Source organism: Triticum aestivum, chromosome 7B (genome assembly GCF_018294505.1).
Source record: "Triticum aestivum cultivar Chinese Spring chromosome 7B, IWGSC CS RefSeq v2.1, whole genome shotgun sequence".
NCBI lineage: Eukaryota > Viridiplantae > Streptophyta > Magnoliopsida > Poales > Poaceae > Triticum > Triticum aestivum.
In genome coordinates, this window is record NC_057813.1 from 340,232,203 (window position 1) to 340,249,991 (window position 17,789).

The 17,789-nt window shown below is 45.8% G+C and overlaps 1 protein-coding gene and 2 long non-coding RNA genes across 7 annotated transcripts; 1 reads left to right on the plus strand and 2 right to left on the minus strand.

Moving 5' to 3' along the window:
• The first annotated feature begins 3,195 nt into the window (after positions 1 to 3,195).
• Positions 3,196 to 4,701, plus strand: LOC123162400 (uncharacterized). The gene is made up of 3 exons (XR_006481256.1): positions 3,196 to 3,447; positions 3,540 to 3,738; positions 4,046 to 4,701. It is a non-coding gene; the product is annotated as an uncharacterized lncRNA (long non-coding RNA).
• Positions 4,702 to 6,261: 1,560 nt separating this feature from the next.
• LOC123162401 (uncharacterized) lies at positions 6,262 to 9,774 on the minus strand. Of its 3 annotated transcripts, XR_006481259.1 has the most exons (5): positions 9,394 to 9,774; positions 9,097 to 9,240; positions 8,671 to 8,991; positions 7,983 to 8,028; positions 6,262 to 7,884 (listed from the first exon to the last, which is right to left on the minus strand). It is a non-coding gene; the product is annotated as an uncharacterized lncRNA (long non-coding RNA). The 3 variants fall into 3 exon arrangements; XR_006481257.1 differs by having other exon boundaries at positions 6,262 to 7,881; positions 8,671 to 9,240; XR_006481258.1 differs by having other exon boundaries at positions 8,671 to 9,240.
• A 713-nt stretch (positions 9,775 to 10,487) lies between these two features.
• On the minus strand, positions 10,488 to 12,989 carry LOC123162399 (60S ribosomal protein L13-1). Of its 3 annotated transcripts, none has more exons than XM_044580182.1 (5): positions 12,822 to 12,989; positions 12,395 to 12,519; positions 11,557 to 11,690; positions 10,990 to 11,148; positions 10,488 to 10,903 (listed from the first exon to the last, which is right to left on the minus strand). In XM_044580182.1, exons 2-5 carry the CDS (start codon positions 12,501 to 12,503, stop codon positions 10,679 to 10,681), a joined length of 627 nt encoding a protein of 208 aa, XP_044436117.1. In that variant the 5' UTR covers positions 12,504 to 12,519; positions 12,822 to 12,989; the 3' UTR covers positions 10,488 to 10,678. The 3 variants fall into 3 exon arrangements, with proteins under 3 accessions (XP_044436117.1, XP_044436118.1, XP_044436119.1); XM_044580183.1 differs by lacking the exon at positions 12,822 to 12,989 and adding an exon at positions 12,696 to 12,790; XM_044580184.1 differs by lacking the exon at positions 12,822 to 12,989 and adding an exon at positions 12,749 to 12,767.
• Between the last annotated feature and the right edge of the window lie 4,800 nt (positions 12,990 to 17,789).

Consider the following 17,789-nt stretch of genomic DNA (forward strand, 5'->3'; position numbering starts at 1 on the left):
AGAGCAGAACATGTGTATATCAAGATCATCACCATAGCATCAACAGGGACAAAGTTGTGACACTCACAAGATGCAAACATAAAGTTAACAACCAGCAGATTACAGCAGTTTATATCAATTAGCAGTTTTGCAACGAAGATTAAGGCATAAATATGAACCCTAACATGCATGCAAACTACTCCATCATGAAGGGCACTCTGGGATGAACATTTTGACATATCATATGCACAAATCGGAGCCACGGACATGGAGATATGGCATGATGAACAAGGCAACAAAATGTTGAAAACTTTGGGACTTGGAGAAAATTCAACCTCGCAGATCTAGGGTTTCCGGGCGCGGATCCCGATGTTCGTCAGAGAACTCGCCGGAGTTGACGAGGAAGACAGCCGGAGCTGCGGGGAGGAGGCCGAGCTCAGGGGCGGCGGATCTAGCCGGATCCCGTCGGATCTGGCACGGTGGAGGCGAGGGTGAGGCCGACGGTGGTGGATGGCGTGGTGGCCGGAGGCGAGGAGGAGGCCGGCGGTGGAGTCCGGACGAGCGGGCAGCGAGGCGGCTGCCGGTGGGGAGGTGCGGCGGTGGCGAACCCTGAGCGGTGGGCGGCGGCGAAGCGAGGCCGGGCGGCGCGGCGGCAAACAGGAGGCGCGGGCTCGCGCGGGCGGATTCCGCGGGGGCGCGAGGTCGTCGGCGGGAGGCACGAGGCAGCAGGGGCGCTGCTCGGGGCGGCTGGGCCCCGATGGGCTCGGTGGGCCCGCCCCGGGCCTGGTGGGGCCGGCGGCGGCGCGCGGTGGCCGGGGCCATGTGGCACGAGGGGAGGCGATCGGGGCGGCAGCGCGGTTTTGTCCGGCGGGAAACGGACATGTCCGGCGGCGGAGGTAGGTGGAGACTAGGGTTTTGCCCGAAAATGGAGGGGGAGGGGACGTTTTTATAGGTAGAGGGAGCTAGAAGAGTCCAAATGAGGTGCGGTTTTCACCCACACGATCGTGATCGAACGGAGGAGAGCATGGAGGGGGTTTAGATAGGCTAGGTGGGTTGTGTGGAGGGGTGTTGGGCTGCAAAAGAAAAGGGGGTTTCGGTTAACTCGGTTAACCGTTGGGGCATCAAACGACCTCCAAATGGAACAAAATTTGATGGCGGTCAACCGGTGATATACCAAGGCCACTCGGCAAATCTCGGCCCATTCCGAGAACGGTTTTCTATGGCTCACGAAACAAGGTCTGAGAGGGGCAATGGGTGCATGTGAGTGTGCCTGTGCTCGGAACGGACAACGGAGCGAACCGGGGAAACCCGAACAGATGCAAGTTTTGAAAAACATGCAGATGAAATGCAGTTGATGACATGGCAAAATGCAACACGCAAGCAAATGACATGTAAACGACGGCGAATAACTGAAAGACACCTGGCGCATTGGATTCGGGGCGTTGCAGTAGTGCTCTGTTTATATAGCTTGAATTACAACATTAGTTACAAATGAATAGATTATGGATAATCAAGAGAGGACTCTAGTCCTTCTATATTCTAGCACTAAGCACTAATTACACAATGTTACTTCATATCCAGGAGGAAAGGGGGTGTTCGCCCTTCGGCCAGAAGAAGGAGAGGCTCAATGAAGACCGGCAGCTGACCATACAACATCGCTCCACTATGGAATCCTTTGTTGGTGAGCTCGAACTCAATCATCAATCTTGAGCTCAGTGCTTCCCCACTCCTCTTCATCCACCACCTTGGTGGCCTCAAGAGAAGGTAGGCGGCAGAGAGACCTCCTACAAGTGGCACGCATGTACATCTCCTTTTGGTCAATCTCTTCAGGAGAGAACATCTCATCCAGTGCACCATCTGGTTGGGATTTATTCCAGCAGAAAAAGAGAGAGAAGCGGGGACAAAACCGAAAAGGCCTAAGCTTCACCATGGAGACAGCTGAGGAATGCCCCGAAGGATTCACCGTTGGGGGTTATCTTAGCCTCTGCCTCTTCGCCACCAGCGTGACCTCAAGGAAGAGGTGAAGAACCACTAGGACAAGATCCAAAACACAACATCACTTTTTTTGTCGGAGAGAGACACACTCACCACTAGGCCTAGGATCCGGACCTCCATCCCACCGAGCGTCGGCTACCATGGCCGCTTGCAACGAGGGGGGGGGGGGATGGGGAAGTACTCAAGGGTGGTTATAGAATGCCAGCCAGAAAGATTTATTGCAACTGAAATTTGTTTTCTTTTTTTAGCATCCGACGCCAACAAAAAATGAATTGTATTCAACAAAGATGATGGGCATCTACAACCACATCGATGGTCATGCCTTTCAGCTTTTTATTTGCTGCGTTTAGCCATTCCTTTCTTTTTCTTCTTTGAACAAGCCACTCGCAAGCAATAAAGCCAACAATGGAATAGGAAGCACTAAATTTGTTTTTTTTTTTTTGCCACGCCTTCTAGGAATGTGATTTCATGACGAATTTTTGCAGGCACTTAGAACTTTTGTCAATGTTTCTCTCAAAAAAAAAATTGGAAATTTTTGAATGTTTTTCGATTTTTTTCGATTTTACTGTTCACGCGGAAGCATATGAGCTCGGGTGCAGATTAGCCGCGTCCGATTTTGCCTTCTTTTTTTGTGCGGGGAGCAGGACTTTGCCTTTGTACGAACTTGACCGACTTGTCCACATCGACTTGTCTAGGAAGGATTGATTTTTTTTTAGTTATAGGAAGGGATGATTTTAGTATTGCGTGGGTGCTTAAAAATATATTCTACTGCATGAGTTGTGCCCTAATGGTATTAAATCTAAGCCGTTCAAATATCACAACTCTAAAGTGCTAAATCCCTACCGTTTATTCAATTTGTTTCTCACTCTGCTGGTCTCCAAGCGATTAAGGCTACAAATTATTCTAAGTGAACGTAAAATATTTGCATAATCATTTTACTCTAGAGTTGTGAAACTTTTTCTTGATGGTTGTATGTGTCACTCTGGCCTTCCTATCAGGCATACATGGTTGAGATATCGTAGGTTCTCCGGGAGTTGAGCGGCTTTTGCATGATGGCTCTACATGGAGTAATTGAGCTCGAGCTCAAATGAGCTCGTTATCCTGGACGTTCGACAGTGCATCTGGATCTGAGCCATCTGTTTATACGGGCGTTGGAGTGGCGCTAGAAAAATGCACACTGTAGATAAATACATTCGCAACAGGGCTGAGGTTGGGCCAGAGTTAACGTTCGGGTCGGCGTCCGTTAGTCCCAGCGGAGGTGGGACGTGGATCAGAATCGCGTGTCCCCGCCTGGTCCATGGCCCTGGAAGTTAGCTTTTCCGTCGGGTGGGGACAGGCAGACAAATTGATTGCAGGATCCAGAGTGTTCTTTGCCCAGAGCGGTGCTCATTTGGAAACAGGGGAGTCTTCGGCGGAGAGAGAAGAGCGCCGGCGGCGATCCACCATGGAGTTTCCGATGCATCCAAGCGGCAGGTACGTAGATCTTTGTTTCCCTGGTGGTTTCGTCGCAAATCTTACCCGTATGGCTTTGGTGGCTGAACGGATTTGATTTTGGCTTGAATCAGATCCAGTGTCCTTGAGGAACTAGGAGAGAGCTTGGTGCAATGGTGCCGGCCGCTGTAGCGCCTGGGCTGAGGGGAGGTGCTACGGTGGAAGAGCAGCAGGTGTAGCAGCCAGGAGCGGTGGATAGCGCGGACGCTCAGATTTTCGCCACCAATGAAGCGCTGGTGTGCAGGAGGGATAATCGCCTGGTTGGACTAAGAGGTTAGTGTTGGATTTGTATTTCAATCAGTAAAATAGGAATTTACATAATAGTTAGAATGAGTGGGTAAATCCTGCCATTAGAACAACTAGTGATGTTGCTGTCAGCAAGCAGAACCGTGTTTACTGAACCCAGGCAGTTCATATGAGAAAATGCTGATTGTCGATTTGAGGGAGTTAATATGTGAATTTGCTATGTTTGCAGTGATATTCAGGGAATCATGCTTACTGCCCATGAGACATTTCATATAAGGAAATGCTGGTTACTGAAATCCAGGCAATTAATATGTGAAGTTTGATGCGTTTGCAGGCTGGGGATTAGGGCTGAGGCACCGAGAAGAACACCCTGCCCAATCGCGTCAGTGTGTTTGAGAAGGCTATTCGGAGTTATGCCGACAATCCAGCCGAGAATGTGATCACACCAGTGCTTGGCACTACTTTCAGACTCTTTAGGTGAGGCTTGTGACTTCTATAATTTGTACTCATGGGCGAAAGGCTTCGGCATCCGATATGAGAAGAGCCGGCTGAATGTCGAGAGGACGAATGCATGCGGGAAATAGTGTTAATTCAGTTAATCTCGGGAAGGGAGTGTGGTGCGGATGGCTTTAGGGAGGGACAGATCCCCACAAGTCTCGGAACTCTCCACGGTGAAGATGAATCCACATGCCCCTGGATGGAACAAGAGGTAAGCCTGATGCTTGTTAGTTCATTCCACCGTAGGACATAGGAGGCGAATTCAGTATGGCAGGCAGGTGGAATGATTTAGCGTAGTAATGGATGTGCAAAAAGAATTTAGGTATGGCCAGGTAGGTGTTGAAAAACCATCATGTGGAATGGAAAGGAAGTTTGTGTGGGCTGTAGTATGGTGAAGCACATGCCAGTTTCTGGGCTGAAAAAATTGTACAGATTTAGATGCAGGCAAGTTCTGGCATTCCTGTAGGTAAGAGCCACAAAATTTTAGTTGCATTGCTAAGGCATGTTTTGATTGATGTATTTGCTGTCAAATTTAGTATGTTCGGCTGTAATGAAGCAAAAAAAAAGCGGTTGTTGCAGATTGAGGACTGGATGAAGCTGTTGCTGCACCTAGTAGAGCCCCGTGTCCACCGCGCGTCGGTGCTTTCGAGAAGGCAGTGCGCGGTTATGCTGAGAACCCTAGTGCTGCCGTATCTTTGAGTATGATTCTCTTTGAATAATCATAGATTTGGTCTAACTGAGGAGTTCCCAGACTACGCACCCCGGTGTAATGCTTATAGATGATGTCTTTGTTATACGCAGTGAATTTAAATAAAAGTAATCATAGGTTTGGTCTAACTGAGGAGTTCCCAGACTACGCACCCGGCAATATGTAATGCTTATAGATGGTGTCTTTGTTATACGCAGTGAATTTAAATAAAAGTATACCATGTGGATTGTCAACTACTCCCTTCGTTTCTAAATAATTGTCTTTCTAGAGATTTCAACAAATGACTACCCGGAGCAAAATGAGTGAATCTACACTCTAAAACATGTCTACATACATCCGTATGTTGTAGTCCATTTGAGATGGCTAGAAAGACAATTATTTGAAAACGGAGGGAGTATATACCCTTAAAGAGGGTTTATATTTTATTCATTTGCATTGTACAATAATCAGCTTTCCAAACAGAAAAAAGGCATTACATCTTAAAACTTTGTTGCATATAAGAAGTAACATATAGAAGCAAACTGGAAATGATACATTTATTCTCACCCTATGTGATGCATCTTGCACAAGAGATGTACGCATTGACAATTTACTAATAAGATTAAACGCCGCAGTTAATATATATTTACAAAGAAAGATGTACACATTGCTATCTCATACCAAGACCGGGCATGTTACAACCATTGCCATCTTATACCATTCTAGTGCGGTCGCCAGCGAGATTGATACTGGTGATGATATGATTTAAAGCTCGTGCAAATTCTTGCACATGACTTGGTTGTGGTTTAGCAATTAATCGGCATATACTATGCTAACCAAATGTAGCACTTAGTTTAGAAAGCAACATAGCATGTGAATATTTCAGTACAGGGTGTTCAGTAAAACAAGAATCTGCATGACGACGGTCTACTCAAGATAACATGTCAGATTATAATTCAATATACCACCACTTAATCACTGAATATGCCAGCTTTACTGTATTATACATGGGCAACCTTTCTGAAGTCCCTCTGCCATATTTTAGGCAGGATCTCAAGAACATACATTCATTTTGCATGAGGCCTAGGATTATGTAAGGTGGAGGTGTCGGACAGTAGATAGAGGAGCACAGTTGATTCTTCTCATCAATGTTCTGGCATGTGAGCAATTTGAGAAGATACCTAGGCGACCTCTCTACAACGCTAGCCAATGTGACATGGCTAATGGAGAGTGGAGTGAAGGTGAGTAACAACCAAGGCAGAGCTGCAAAACAATTCTGAACTTAGGCTACGACGCTACGTTACAAAAGTGTGAACCAAACACCTTATAAGGATTCATTATTACCACCTCTATAATCCATGTGCTTCATAAGAAACAAAATTTTGTTCCAGACCTCATGTAGCAGCATAGTAGGATCAGCAGTTAGTGCATAATTGAAAGAAATTACACTCCAAATTAGTAATCGTCCTATTAGTGAAAAATCACTAATTTTCACAATACATTGTTCCTCCTCAAACTATATACTACAATAGTTTTCAGTAGGCTAATTCAGAACTATTTCTCAATGGATGCACATGACATGTTACTTCTTTATCTTGTTGTCTTGAACGAATGGGAGATAATGAGCTCAAGGATAAGGATGCACATGACATGTTACTTCTCGATACCTACACTGAAACAATATCCATCATGCCTTTCTATTCCAAAAAAATGGTTAACCATGTGAGAGGTAGAAGTGCATATATATGAGCATGTCTTCACATATGAACATTGGAAATTAATGGGTAGTGAGGAAGTTAACATTGAAATGCATAATGAATGAACGAAAATCCATCTATCTAAACATCATTTAAAGAACTGAAGTATATGAAATTTTAGGGGGCAATAGACCTCACAGTCACGCTGCAAACTTACACTATATAGCCAATCTATTGTCGAGAGAGGCATTTTGGAGGCCGAGCTCCATAGAGGCCTTTATTTTTGAAAAATTCAAATTCAAACTTTTATGGTTCAAAAAATTCTGAAAAGAAATATGCATGCATGTAAGCATGTAACCCACATGTGTGTAAAAATTTATGATGAAATACCTTGAGTTGTGACCTGTACAAAAAAGACAAATTGATGGCCTGGGAGGATGAATAGTATCGTGTGTTAAACAGCCCCAGATTTGTTTTTTTGCACAACCCTCATTTCAATGTATTCCGAACTGAAAATTTACACACATGTGTGTTATGCCTTCATGTATATCTGTATTTATTTTCAGAATTTTCTGAAATGTAAAAATATGAATTTTGATGAAATTTCAAATTTGAATTTGGAGGCCTCACTGGAGGCCGAGCTCTAAATGGGATTTCTGATCTATTGTCTCATCAATATAATTTAAAAGAAAAATCAAGTGACGTGTTTCTCAATTATACTAAATAAAATGGTCGAACTATGTAGCAGGATGTCCTGACCAACCACAAAAAGTATCTGCTAACTATCGCACGATGCCCTTAACGCTATAAGAAAGTGTAGAACAGAAAAGAGGAACTAAACTGACTTATGAGTTCTTGTCCATAAATGTGGCAGTTAAGAATAAGCATGACAGAGACGTCTTACCATACATAGAGCAAAGAAACAAAATTAAGTCGGATCAATTATTTGGTTCATGTTCATTGCCTTCTTAGTGCAGCCATGATGAACCAATACTCATGGTTACGGACAAGAAAAATATCCCACATTATCCAATTTGAGGTTAAAAAATTATCTCAAATAATTAGTCGCTCTGCATTCTTCTGCTACACACATCAACCATTCAGGTCCTACATTCAAAAATCACAAGAGTTACCTGGAAAATTGTCTATCATCTCCTAGTATTTAGTTATCCCGGTTTTGAAATCCCAACTGAGTACTTGATGGGTGTTTGCATCATGGAAATTTAAACAGCTTGCCTTATACTAACCTCCCTGGCCTGCAATTAGTTTTTGTCCCCATGCTCATGCCTGCTGTATCACATGGAAGGGGGTCAGTGCCTGGTACTCAGGTCCATGAACCATCAGACGATCAACAGTAATCTAAAATCGATTGATCAATACATAAGCACCTGCAAGGATAACCACCTACGACCATACTGTTTCCTTGTACACAGCCTGCAGCAGAACATATACTGTCAATCAGGAAGCACAACCAAAAATAGAGAACCAAATAGCCTATAACAATCTAATAGCTGGGCTGGATGTGTAACCAAATACCACAACGGCAAAATAGCTTTCGTTAGCGCGATACAAGAGCACAGGCATATCATAGAAACTCTAGAAATTTGAACAAATTGCTTCCGACCCATCCAGTAATGGGTGTGGCTCCCTATTTAGTTTACTCCAATACTTCAATAACATCTGATTTTTAAGTCTGCTCAACAGATGGGACATCTGATTGTTTTGGAGTACAGGGTACTGGACAAAACAAAGGGAAAACCAGAAGATGTTCGTCCGTTAAAAAAAACTCATAATTTTCTGAATATTTTGATATTTTCTGGATTTAACTGTTCATGGCAGGAACATGTGGTCTCGGTCCAGACCGGAACTTTGTGAGCTAATAAGTTACTTTACTTCCTGAACTTAAATACAGTCTACATAATGTACCCAATGTACAAAGCTTATATTTCATCAAACCAGAAACCTTGAAAGAATGATACACATGCATCTAGTTGTCCCTAACGAATTTAAAGTAGATACGTGTATTTGCAATGTGCATTGGTACTTCAAAACAATCATCTTGCATCTATTTTTTACCTGAGAGCTTCTCACAAAGGCAACCAACATCCATTACTAAAACATTATTTACGCATCTTCTATCGTATTAGCAGTCACCCAAGATCTCATACACTGGAAGAGAAAATCAAGGGATAAATTAGGGGCAAGGTTGAAACATCAGCACCAAATGATCGCTGACAGCATGTCACCAAGGATTGAGAATTTTTTGGCGACAAATGGAACTCCCTCTAGCGAAATAGAAACCATCTCCATAATGGAAGGGGGCATCCTCCACAGCTTCATGGTCGCACGGGAACGGCAGGGACGCGTCCTGCACATGTGCCAGAGCTGCTAGGCGACCTGCGAGACAACATCGAGATGCTCGCGAGAGGGGATGATTCACAAAGATCTGCAGAATTTGTATGTAACTAAAAATATACAATCAGACCATAGGTGAAGACTTACGCTGGTGGTTCCTGGAAAAACAGCAGCAAGCTCGAGCGGTCAGGCGGGCCACATCTCCGTATTCTCGAGGCCTCCTCGTCCTTAAAGTCAGCACCAACCCCGTGGGCGCTTGCCATAGTTCCCATCGACAGTAACCAGGGTGGCCTGCACACGAGAGGTTGTCGAACATCAAGCGCCGTTTTGGAGGTCTCGGCGGCCAAACTCGCTCCACGCTGGTCCGGTATCTAGACTTGGCTCGGTTGAGGCAATTGGCCGAACACCTTATAGGTGAGCATCGGTGTAGAGTAGACGACGAACCTAGTTAGTGAGGTCGTTGGAGGAGGCCGTACGGGGACGGGGAGAGCGCTGGAAGAGGTCGGAGGTGAGAGGCGACGTTGGGGCATCGAGAAGCCGAGGAGCGGGACGAAAACCGGATGAGGCCATCGGTGGAGGCCGTGCGGGGAGCACGCAAGCCGCCGGTGGTGGGGGAGGGGGGGGCGGGGGGGTAGGCGTGGGTGCAGGGGACGTCGGGGGGTAGCGGTGGTGGATGCCGAGAACGTGGTGCGACGACGGATTGCGACGGCGGTGGAGCAGCGGTTGAGTGTTCTGCGGCGGTGGCGGTGCAGCCTTTATATAGGTACGTCAAGCGGTGCCTTTTTCTGGAGGGAGCGATTAGAGCGGTGGCTCTGGAAACAACGAATCAAGCGGCAACCGACTCAGCCCGACAAAGGAGTATATCTGGTCAATAGGGCAATCCAATCCACAATCGCTGGATACACTTCAAAATGTACACCGCAATTTCCCCCAGTAATTAACGTGGCGGCCGCCCATTGGTCGATTTTTGACTGATAGAAAAAAGTCAAAAAAAAACAGTAAAAAAGAATCCTAGCTTGATTTAGTATATGTAGAATTTTCTGAGGGCAAACATGGTGTGTTAAACTTGCATTCGGTTTGTAGGATTTCGTCAAAGAAGTTCCAGTGGAAAAGAATGGTGCAAACAGCAGCTAGCATCTTCTAAAAAAAGACATATATGGTCCAAACGCACTATATAATGCCCCTAAGAGTAAATTTTGAAAAAAAAACAGATTTTTTTTCTTTTATGACAAACACTGCTGTTTTTCTGCATGCAAATTGTCATGATGAAATCACATTCATGTAGATCTAGGCTAAAATAACCGATACTCCAAAAAGACTTGTTCTGAAATGTTGATTTTGTTATTTTGGACACAAGAAGATAATTCAGCATAGTTTGCTAGATTTTTTTTATTTTACTGTCCACGAGAGTTTTGAGCTGAGTGTAGATACTCCAGGTCTGGTCAAAAGGGCAACTTGCTCCTAATTCAAACCGTCAATACTTCCACCAAAAATTTACGAAAAACAACGGTCATAGTTTGACCAGTGCATTTTGGGTATAAATCAGAGAATAATACTGGTTGACCTCCACGAATTATGCCAACAAGGGTAACACTGAACAGCATATCATGCAAACAAGTACCAGGTATCAAAGCCATCCGCTGGTCTCTTTTTCCAGCCCCAAAACAAAATTTAGAACAAGTTCCCGATGATAACATTCACTAGCTGCAGAATGAAACAAAATATCTTATCACTTCTTTTCTTCCTTCTCTGCCTCGGCGGCTTTCTTCATGCGGGCACCGAGCTGGCACTGGTTCATCCTCTCGACACGGAGCTTGCCGTAGGCCTTGAACGCCTTCATCTCCTCGGTGACCTTCATGAGCTCAACCGAGCGCTTCTCACCACGAGTAATAGGCATGTAGTCACCCTGGACCTGGGTGGCTGTGGCAAGTTCCTCAGGGGTAGAATCACCAGCCTAAGACAAGAGCATAATGGTCATGAACAGAAGAATACATAACAAAACATAAAATGGTGTACACAAACAATAAACTCCAGTCATACCTTAACCTTGCGAGCACGCCTTGGGAAGATAACCAGCTTGGCCTTGTAAGTCTTGAGTCTCTGAATGTTAGACTGCATACCCTCAAGTGACCGGTTTTTACGGCGGTGGTCCACAGAAATGCCAATAGTAGGAGCTAGCTTCTTCGGAATGCCCGCTGACTGCAAGTTACAGCATAAATGAACATTAGCAGAAAGATACAGTACGATACATGATACATGAGAAATGACAGCAGCATCTGGATAGAATAATCGGATTGCAAGGAGGATACACTAAAGGCACGGCAAGCTAGCATATGAGTCTGCATGCCAGACATCAGGTCATCACTTATAGGAAGGGAAGAACAATAAACTATTGCTAATATAAGTACTTACTAATAACAAAAAACAAATGCCGAATATGAGAACAATTTACCAGAAACATGCATGACAGCAACTGATGCGGAAACGAAACCACACATATTGAACAAGGGGTATATTAATTTTCTCCCACATTTAATTAAGAAAAAGGAAAACCAGAGAAAGAGACATGATTTAAAGGATTTTTACAGTATAGAAGAAACAAGTCACCTTCAGCTCCTCAAGGGTAAAGCCTCTCCCAGCCCTTGCCTTCATGTTGTACTTCCGTGTCTGGCATTGCACGATGGGACGAAGAGGACCAGATGTTGGGCGAGGGAAGATCTTCACAGCCTTCTTTTGACGAGCTGAACAAATACAAATTGTACGATGGTTATTCAAAATTAGTCAAGCAGCAAAAACAAGCCCCCAAAAAGTTGGTAGCTGGCTAGTGATGCTGAGCAGCCTCACAGGCATATCATTTTTTTTTTCGAAACGGAATCACAGGCATATCATCACATGTTAAAGATCAAGTGTGTGCATATGAAGACATGCTGAGTCAGATCACTCCATGCATGGCATCAGAGGTACACGAAAATTCAAAATAAATCAATCCAGAAATGATATTGAACAGACATGTCTAACAGTTGTCATGCGTTTGTGTACAGAAGTGAAGATAGGTTTGCTGGAAACAATTGATTGACCTGGCAAGGAATACTGCCTGGAGATAATTGAGGTGCCTAAATAAGCAAGAATGCTTTCAACAGAACACTCAGCACAGGTATAACTTTCAGGGACAACATTCGTTTCTATTAGATTACAAACCAGTATGCACTGTTAAATGTGTATACAAATGATAGTGATGAAGGACAGAGAGCCAATGTGATCACGCAATATGGGATAAAATCAACCACATATAGCTCTGTCTATCACTCTAGCAGGGATAATAAATTAACTAACGAGAATTTAAGCACTTAATATCACTGCAATTACCATCGCGTGATGCATGACATGTACAGTTACAAGTGTGTGACTGATAAACACGCAACAATGTAAGAGCAGGGTTGCTCACCAATGCGGCGCCTCTGCTTGCGGGCAGGCTGGTTGAACCAGGTCTTGACATAGTTCTGCCAATGCTTCTTGAAGTGTCCGTTAGGGATAACATTGTTATGCTTCACCATTTCGACCCCTTCTTACCTGCACACGATCCACCACACCAACGTAAGCACGCGAGCTAAACGATCCCAACAAGTTGTCACCTCTCCAAACTACTGAGCAACACGGCATGAGTGCGCAAGCTAACAAGCAAGATCATGAACGCGTGGCGGATCATAAACTAACACTACGCATCCGTGAGGAAATCAGGAACCTACTGCTACCGCGCGAAGAACCAGAGCGACATGGAATCCGGGGCAGATCTATTCACCCGAATACAGGAGATGATTTCCACCGGACGGGGAAGGTGAGATGACGTGAGCGACAGAGGGAACGGAACGAACCTGCACTGCGGCGGAGGGGAGGGGGAGGACGAAGAGGATGCGGCGGCAGGGGAGCGGGGGTTTAGGCTAGGGTTGGGAGTTTATAAGCGATCCCTAGCTTGGACGGCCGAGATCTTTCGATCATCCGAGCTGTTGCGCCAAGTGGGCCGAGGGATACAGCCCAGTGAGAGAGCCACCGGGAGGCGGGACATTCCTATGCGCCGCTTACTGCAGCAAACTGTCGATGCTTCGCAAAGGGAGTAGCTGAGCTGGGCTGGCCCATTTAGATAGTGCAACGTGAAAAATGAACAATAAAAATGGTCCTTTGTTGAACCCGCGACCAGCAGAACACACGACCGCGCATCTAGCCAATGCGCCAGGCTAAGAGCATCTCCAGCCGCGCCCCCAGCAAAGCCCCACTAGTGATTTTTCGGCCGCCGGCGCCAAAAAATCGGCTCAGTCGCGCCCCCAGGGGCCCATTTTTCGCCGGCTCGGGTCGAAATTGGCGCCGGCGGACCCAACCCGAACCCGGCATGCTGGGTGTCGCTCGGGGGCGCCGGGCGAATCTTTTATGGCGCGAAAGCACAGTGGGCCAGCCACGTCAGCGGCTCGGCTCCCCTCTCGCCGCTTCGTCGTCCTCATCGCCTCATTTCCCGCGGCGAATCAATGCCAAAGCTGCGCGCGCTACCACGCCGGTCAGCCTCCATTGATGCCTCACGGGCGGCGCAGTGAAGTCCGGGCGGCACAGTGAAGTCCGGGCGACGCGCGTCCCCTCAGCCGCCACGTCTCCCGCCACGCGTAACGCGCCGGCCAGCCTACCGCGTGGCGCTTCCGCCTATATAAGCCGAGGACCAGCGCGCCGGAGATACGCATGCACACTACACCGCTGACGCGCCCACTTCTCTGTTTTCCTCCTCTCGCCGTCTCCAGCTCAGAAGGATGGTCGAGCGCTTCCCAGGCGACGCCGCGGCGGCGAATGGTTTAGGCCGCTGCCATCTGCACGAGGACGAAGCTCGCCTCCTCTTCGAGGCCGAGTACCCGGCCCCGCCGGACATGCGGGTGCCCGGGTCGTGGAGGATCAGCACCGGCGGCGTGCCGGTGCCACCACCACCCACCGGGGCGGCGTGGCGTGCGGAGATCGCACGCATCCGTGCATCCCTGCCGCGGGCGGTGAGGGAAGGCCCGCGGTACACCCCCGACAACCCGCTCTGGGAGTCCTACTTCCGCCGCCGACGCCGAGCAGCTCGACGCGACGAACGGCGTCGTGCCCTCCGGCAGGCTCAACTCCGAGGGCCGGCGCCGGTGGTGGGGCATACCCGGCCGCATGTTGGAGGCCGTCCTCGAGTACATCGAGGGCGGTAACACGTCGCGCCTCGAGTACCCCGCTCCCCCGACCTTCTCACGCCGCCGTGGGAGCTCCTGGACGCCGAGGCGCATGGAGCGGCCCGGCGCATGCTCCTCCTCGTCCGGCCGCTCGTCGGGCTCTCCCTGCCTCCGTCCTGTCAAGCCGGAGCCCAGGACACGCAGGTCAGCGCGCGCACCCGCAACTCCTCCAGCGTCCGCATCGGCGACTCCAACCCCTCGTCCGGCCGCTTCATCCTCGTCGAGCCCAAGCCGGAGCCCAGCCTCCCCCCGGAGTACGAGGAGATAGCCCGGCGCGGCTTCTCCGACGAGGACGCCCTGAAGTGGGCGCGGGACGACTACCTCCGCGACGAGATGGTCCGGCAGCGCCGGGCCCTGGAGGATATTGAAGCCCGCAAGCACGGGCGCGAGGACGAGCACGGCGTCGTCATCCTCGACAGCAACGACGAGGAGGACGCCCCCGAACCGTCCAACCCGCCGCGCCAACCAGGGGAGGGATGCAGCAGGGACGACGACGGCGATGACGACGACGATGACGGCGGCGGCGACTACACGCGGTTCTACAGCCTACTCGGCATGTAGAACGGCGAGGAGCGGCGAGGCGGACGGCGAGGAGCGGCGATGGAGACGGCGAGTGGCGGCCCCTAGTAGTTTTTTTTTTTGTAAAATATGTTTAAGTTCGAACGAACTCGCCGAAGTTTGCAGCGAATTTACGCCGTTTTTGTGCCGTGTTTACATTTTTCAAAAAAACATGAGCGCCGCGACTAGGGGGCATCATGCCCCCAGCGCGCAGGTTAGCGCCGGTGCGCCCCCAGGGGACGATTTTTAGCCCCTTTTGAGGGACCAACGGCTGAAGATGCTCTAACTCTAGTGATAAATTAGCAACGTGATATATAAAGAACGAACTGCTACGCAAAAACTAAAAGAACAGCCCGTAAAACATTCGCAAAAACATGTGTGTGGGGATTGAGCACACGACCTCAACCTAGTGAACCGTGTCTCTAGCCACTCTGTTCATTTATTTGCTTGTCTAAACATGCTAGCTTAGTTAATATAAACTATACGTGGAAAAAGAAAATGAAGTTCTTTCGAAATTTCAAACGTGGTTTCTTTTCCATTAAAGTATATATATATTTAGAAAGCCGAAACATTTTTGAATTTCCCAAAACATTTTGAACGTACGATTACGCAAACAAAATTTCTGCAAACGAACAAATTTTGAATTTCCCAAACATTTTTTGAATTTGTGATATTTCTTTAAAGTCGAACATGTTTTGAATCTTGAGAAAAAAATTAAAAAGGAGAACAAATTTGAAAGCACAAACAATTTTTTAAAGCACAAAATACTTTTTGAATCTTGAGAACAAATTTTGAAATGGAGAACAAATTTGGAAGCGCGAATAATTTTTTAAAGCACGAACATTTTTTGAATCTTGAGAACAAATTTTGAAATATAGAACCATTTTGAAAAATCCCGAACAAATTTGGAAGCGCGAACAATTTTTTAAAGCACGAACATTTCTTGAATCTTGAGAACAAATTTTCAAATAGAGAACAATTTTGAAAAATCCCAAACAAATTTGGAAGTGTGAACAATTTTTCAAAATTATGAACAACTTTTTCAAAATGCGAACATTTTTTCTAAAAACAGGAACAAAATTGCTAAAACGCTGACATTTTGAATTTATGAATATTTTATGAAATTCTTGCAGATATTTTTTCAATTTGTGAACAAATTACGAAAACTTGGACTTTTTGAATTTGTGAATAAATTTTAAAAACTGGAACATTTTTTGTAAAAAGTGAACATTTTTTAATAAAATGAACAATTACTTCAAAACACGACCATTTTATAAATTTACGAACAAATTTTGGAAACATGAACATTTTCTGAATTTGTGAACAATTTTTGAAAACAGAAACAATTTCGGAAATTTGTAAACATTTTTTGAATTTTGAAAAAAAATTAGAAATGCCAACATTTTCACAAATTGTAATATTTTATGAATTTATATACATTTTGGAAATTAACTGAACAAAATTTAAAATACTAATTTTTTGGAATTTCTGAACAAAATTTGAAAATAGGAACAAATTCTGGAAAAATAAACAAATTTTAAGAAATACAAACATTTTAAATTGCATAAAATTTGTTGAGAAAAAAATTAACTTGAAAAGGAAAATGAAATAAAATGAAAAGGAAATAAAAGAAAAAAAGATAGAAAAGGGAAAAAGAAAAAGGACATGAAAAGGAAAAAGTAGAAAAATAAAAAATAAAAATAAAAAGGAGAAATTGAAAAATCGGTTTAGGAACCTTCCAGAAGGTTCACAAAACCGGTAGGAAACCTCTAGAAGGTTCCCAAAACCGGAAACTAGAAACTATACGTACCGTACACATGGGCTGGCCCAAGTCGCTCGCTAGGTCGTCTCGTTTGTGCGATCCCCCGTCAGTTTGACGCAAAGTGCGTCCTATTGGATTTTCCACCAGAGGCCTCCTTTCATCCTTTGCCTCCACCGAAAAAAATAAAGTACCTCTTTTGTGGGCGCGACTATACCTCGCATGACCCACAGTGAAAACAACTGAAATCAATAGTTGAGGAGTAATCCTGCAAAGATCAGCCGGGAGTACTCCACGCATGACAAGCGTCGCGTTCTGGCCACTCGGTAGACTTTCCCGGGTTGCTCCGCACGTGACACTTGTCATGTGGAGGAGCTTTCTCATGTTTTTTGGTTTCTGGTTTTCGTTTCCTGGTTTTCCCTTTTTCACGTTAGTCCTTAAACATTTAAGGTTTTCTATTATAATTTTGATATGTTTCTCTCTTGTGGTGCCATCCCCGACGCCTTGGCCTTGGCCTTTTTGCTCTATTTCCTTTTTGTCCTTCGTCGTTGTCCTCGCCCCCGTCGCCGTCCCCGCCGCTACCGCCTGGCTATGGCGGCCCTTGATTGCCGACGGTAATTGTGTTCTTCGTTGATTCCCTGGTTTTTGTTTGTTTTCCTTTATTTTTTCCATTATATTTCTGGGCAATGGAGATTTATGGGGTGATTATGGGCGAAGGCTTCCAACGCTATCAAATGTCAACTTTCAACTCGGTTCTGCAATCAGTTCTTAGTAATCATTGTGTTCTTTGCATGTATGGCTTGCCCTTTTTGCTGTATGCCAAGTGGCCCTTGTTCCTCTTTTGATTCTTCTGCAGATGTGTTCGCTGTGGTGCTGGATCGGCGCTGTTCGAGGCGTGTTGTAAGATTAACATTTTTATTTGTTCATTTTTTGGTGTTAAAAATTGTGCTGGCGCACATGGTTATTTATTTTAGTGTTGGTGGTGGTGTTTTCAATGGAAGGTATTTTATGTCTTGTTTATTTGAGTATGATGGTTGTTTTGATTCTTTTTGTGGTATGCTCCTTGCAGTGTTAGAGCTCATCTTGCTCAGTACATTGAGTAGTAAAGGGCTTTATCCATTGGGAGGGGTGACAAAGATACCGAGTTTGCTCTTAACACTAGTGAGAGTGCATTATATGATGTTCTATTTAGTCATGGTCGGATGAGCAGCAAATTCCATGGTCCTTCTTGGTAGGGACTGATGACTGATTATGGTCTCGGTCATCATGACATAATGGTTGTTAGGCTT

Bases quoted from the DNA above. Each gene is read 5' to 3' on its own strand.
- LOC123162399 (XM_044580182.1), bottom strand. From the start codon at position 12,503: ATGGTGAAGCATAACAATGTTATCCCTAACGGACACTTCAAGAAGCAT. The intron at 11,149-11,556 runs GTGACTTGTTTC...TGTAACTTGCAG, and splicing joins TTACCCTTGAGGAGCTGAAG to TCAGCGGGCATTCCGAAGAA. The intron at 10,904-10,989 runs GTATGACTGGAG...CTCTTGTCTTAG, and splicing joins GGCGTGCTCGCAAGGTTAAG to GCTGGTGATTCTACCCCTGA.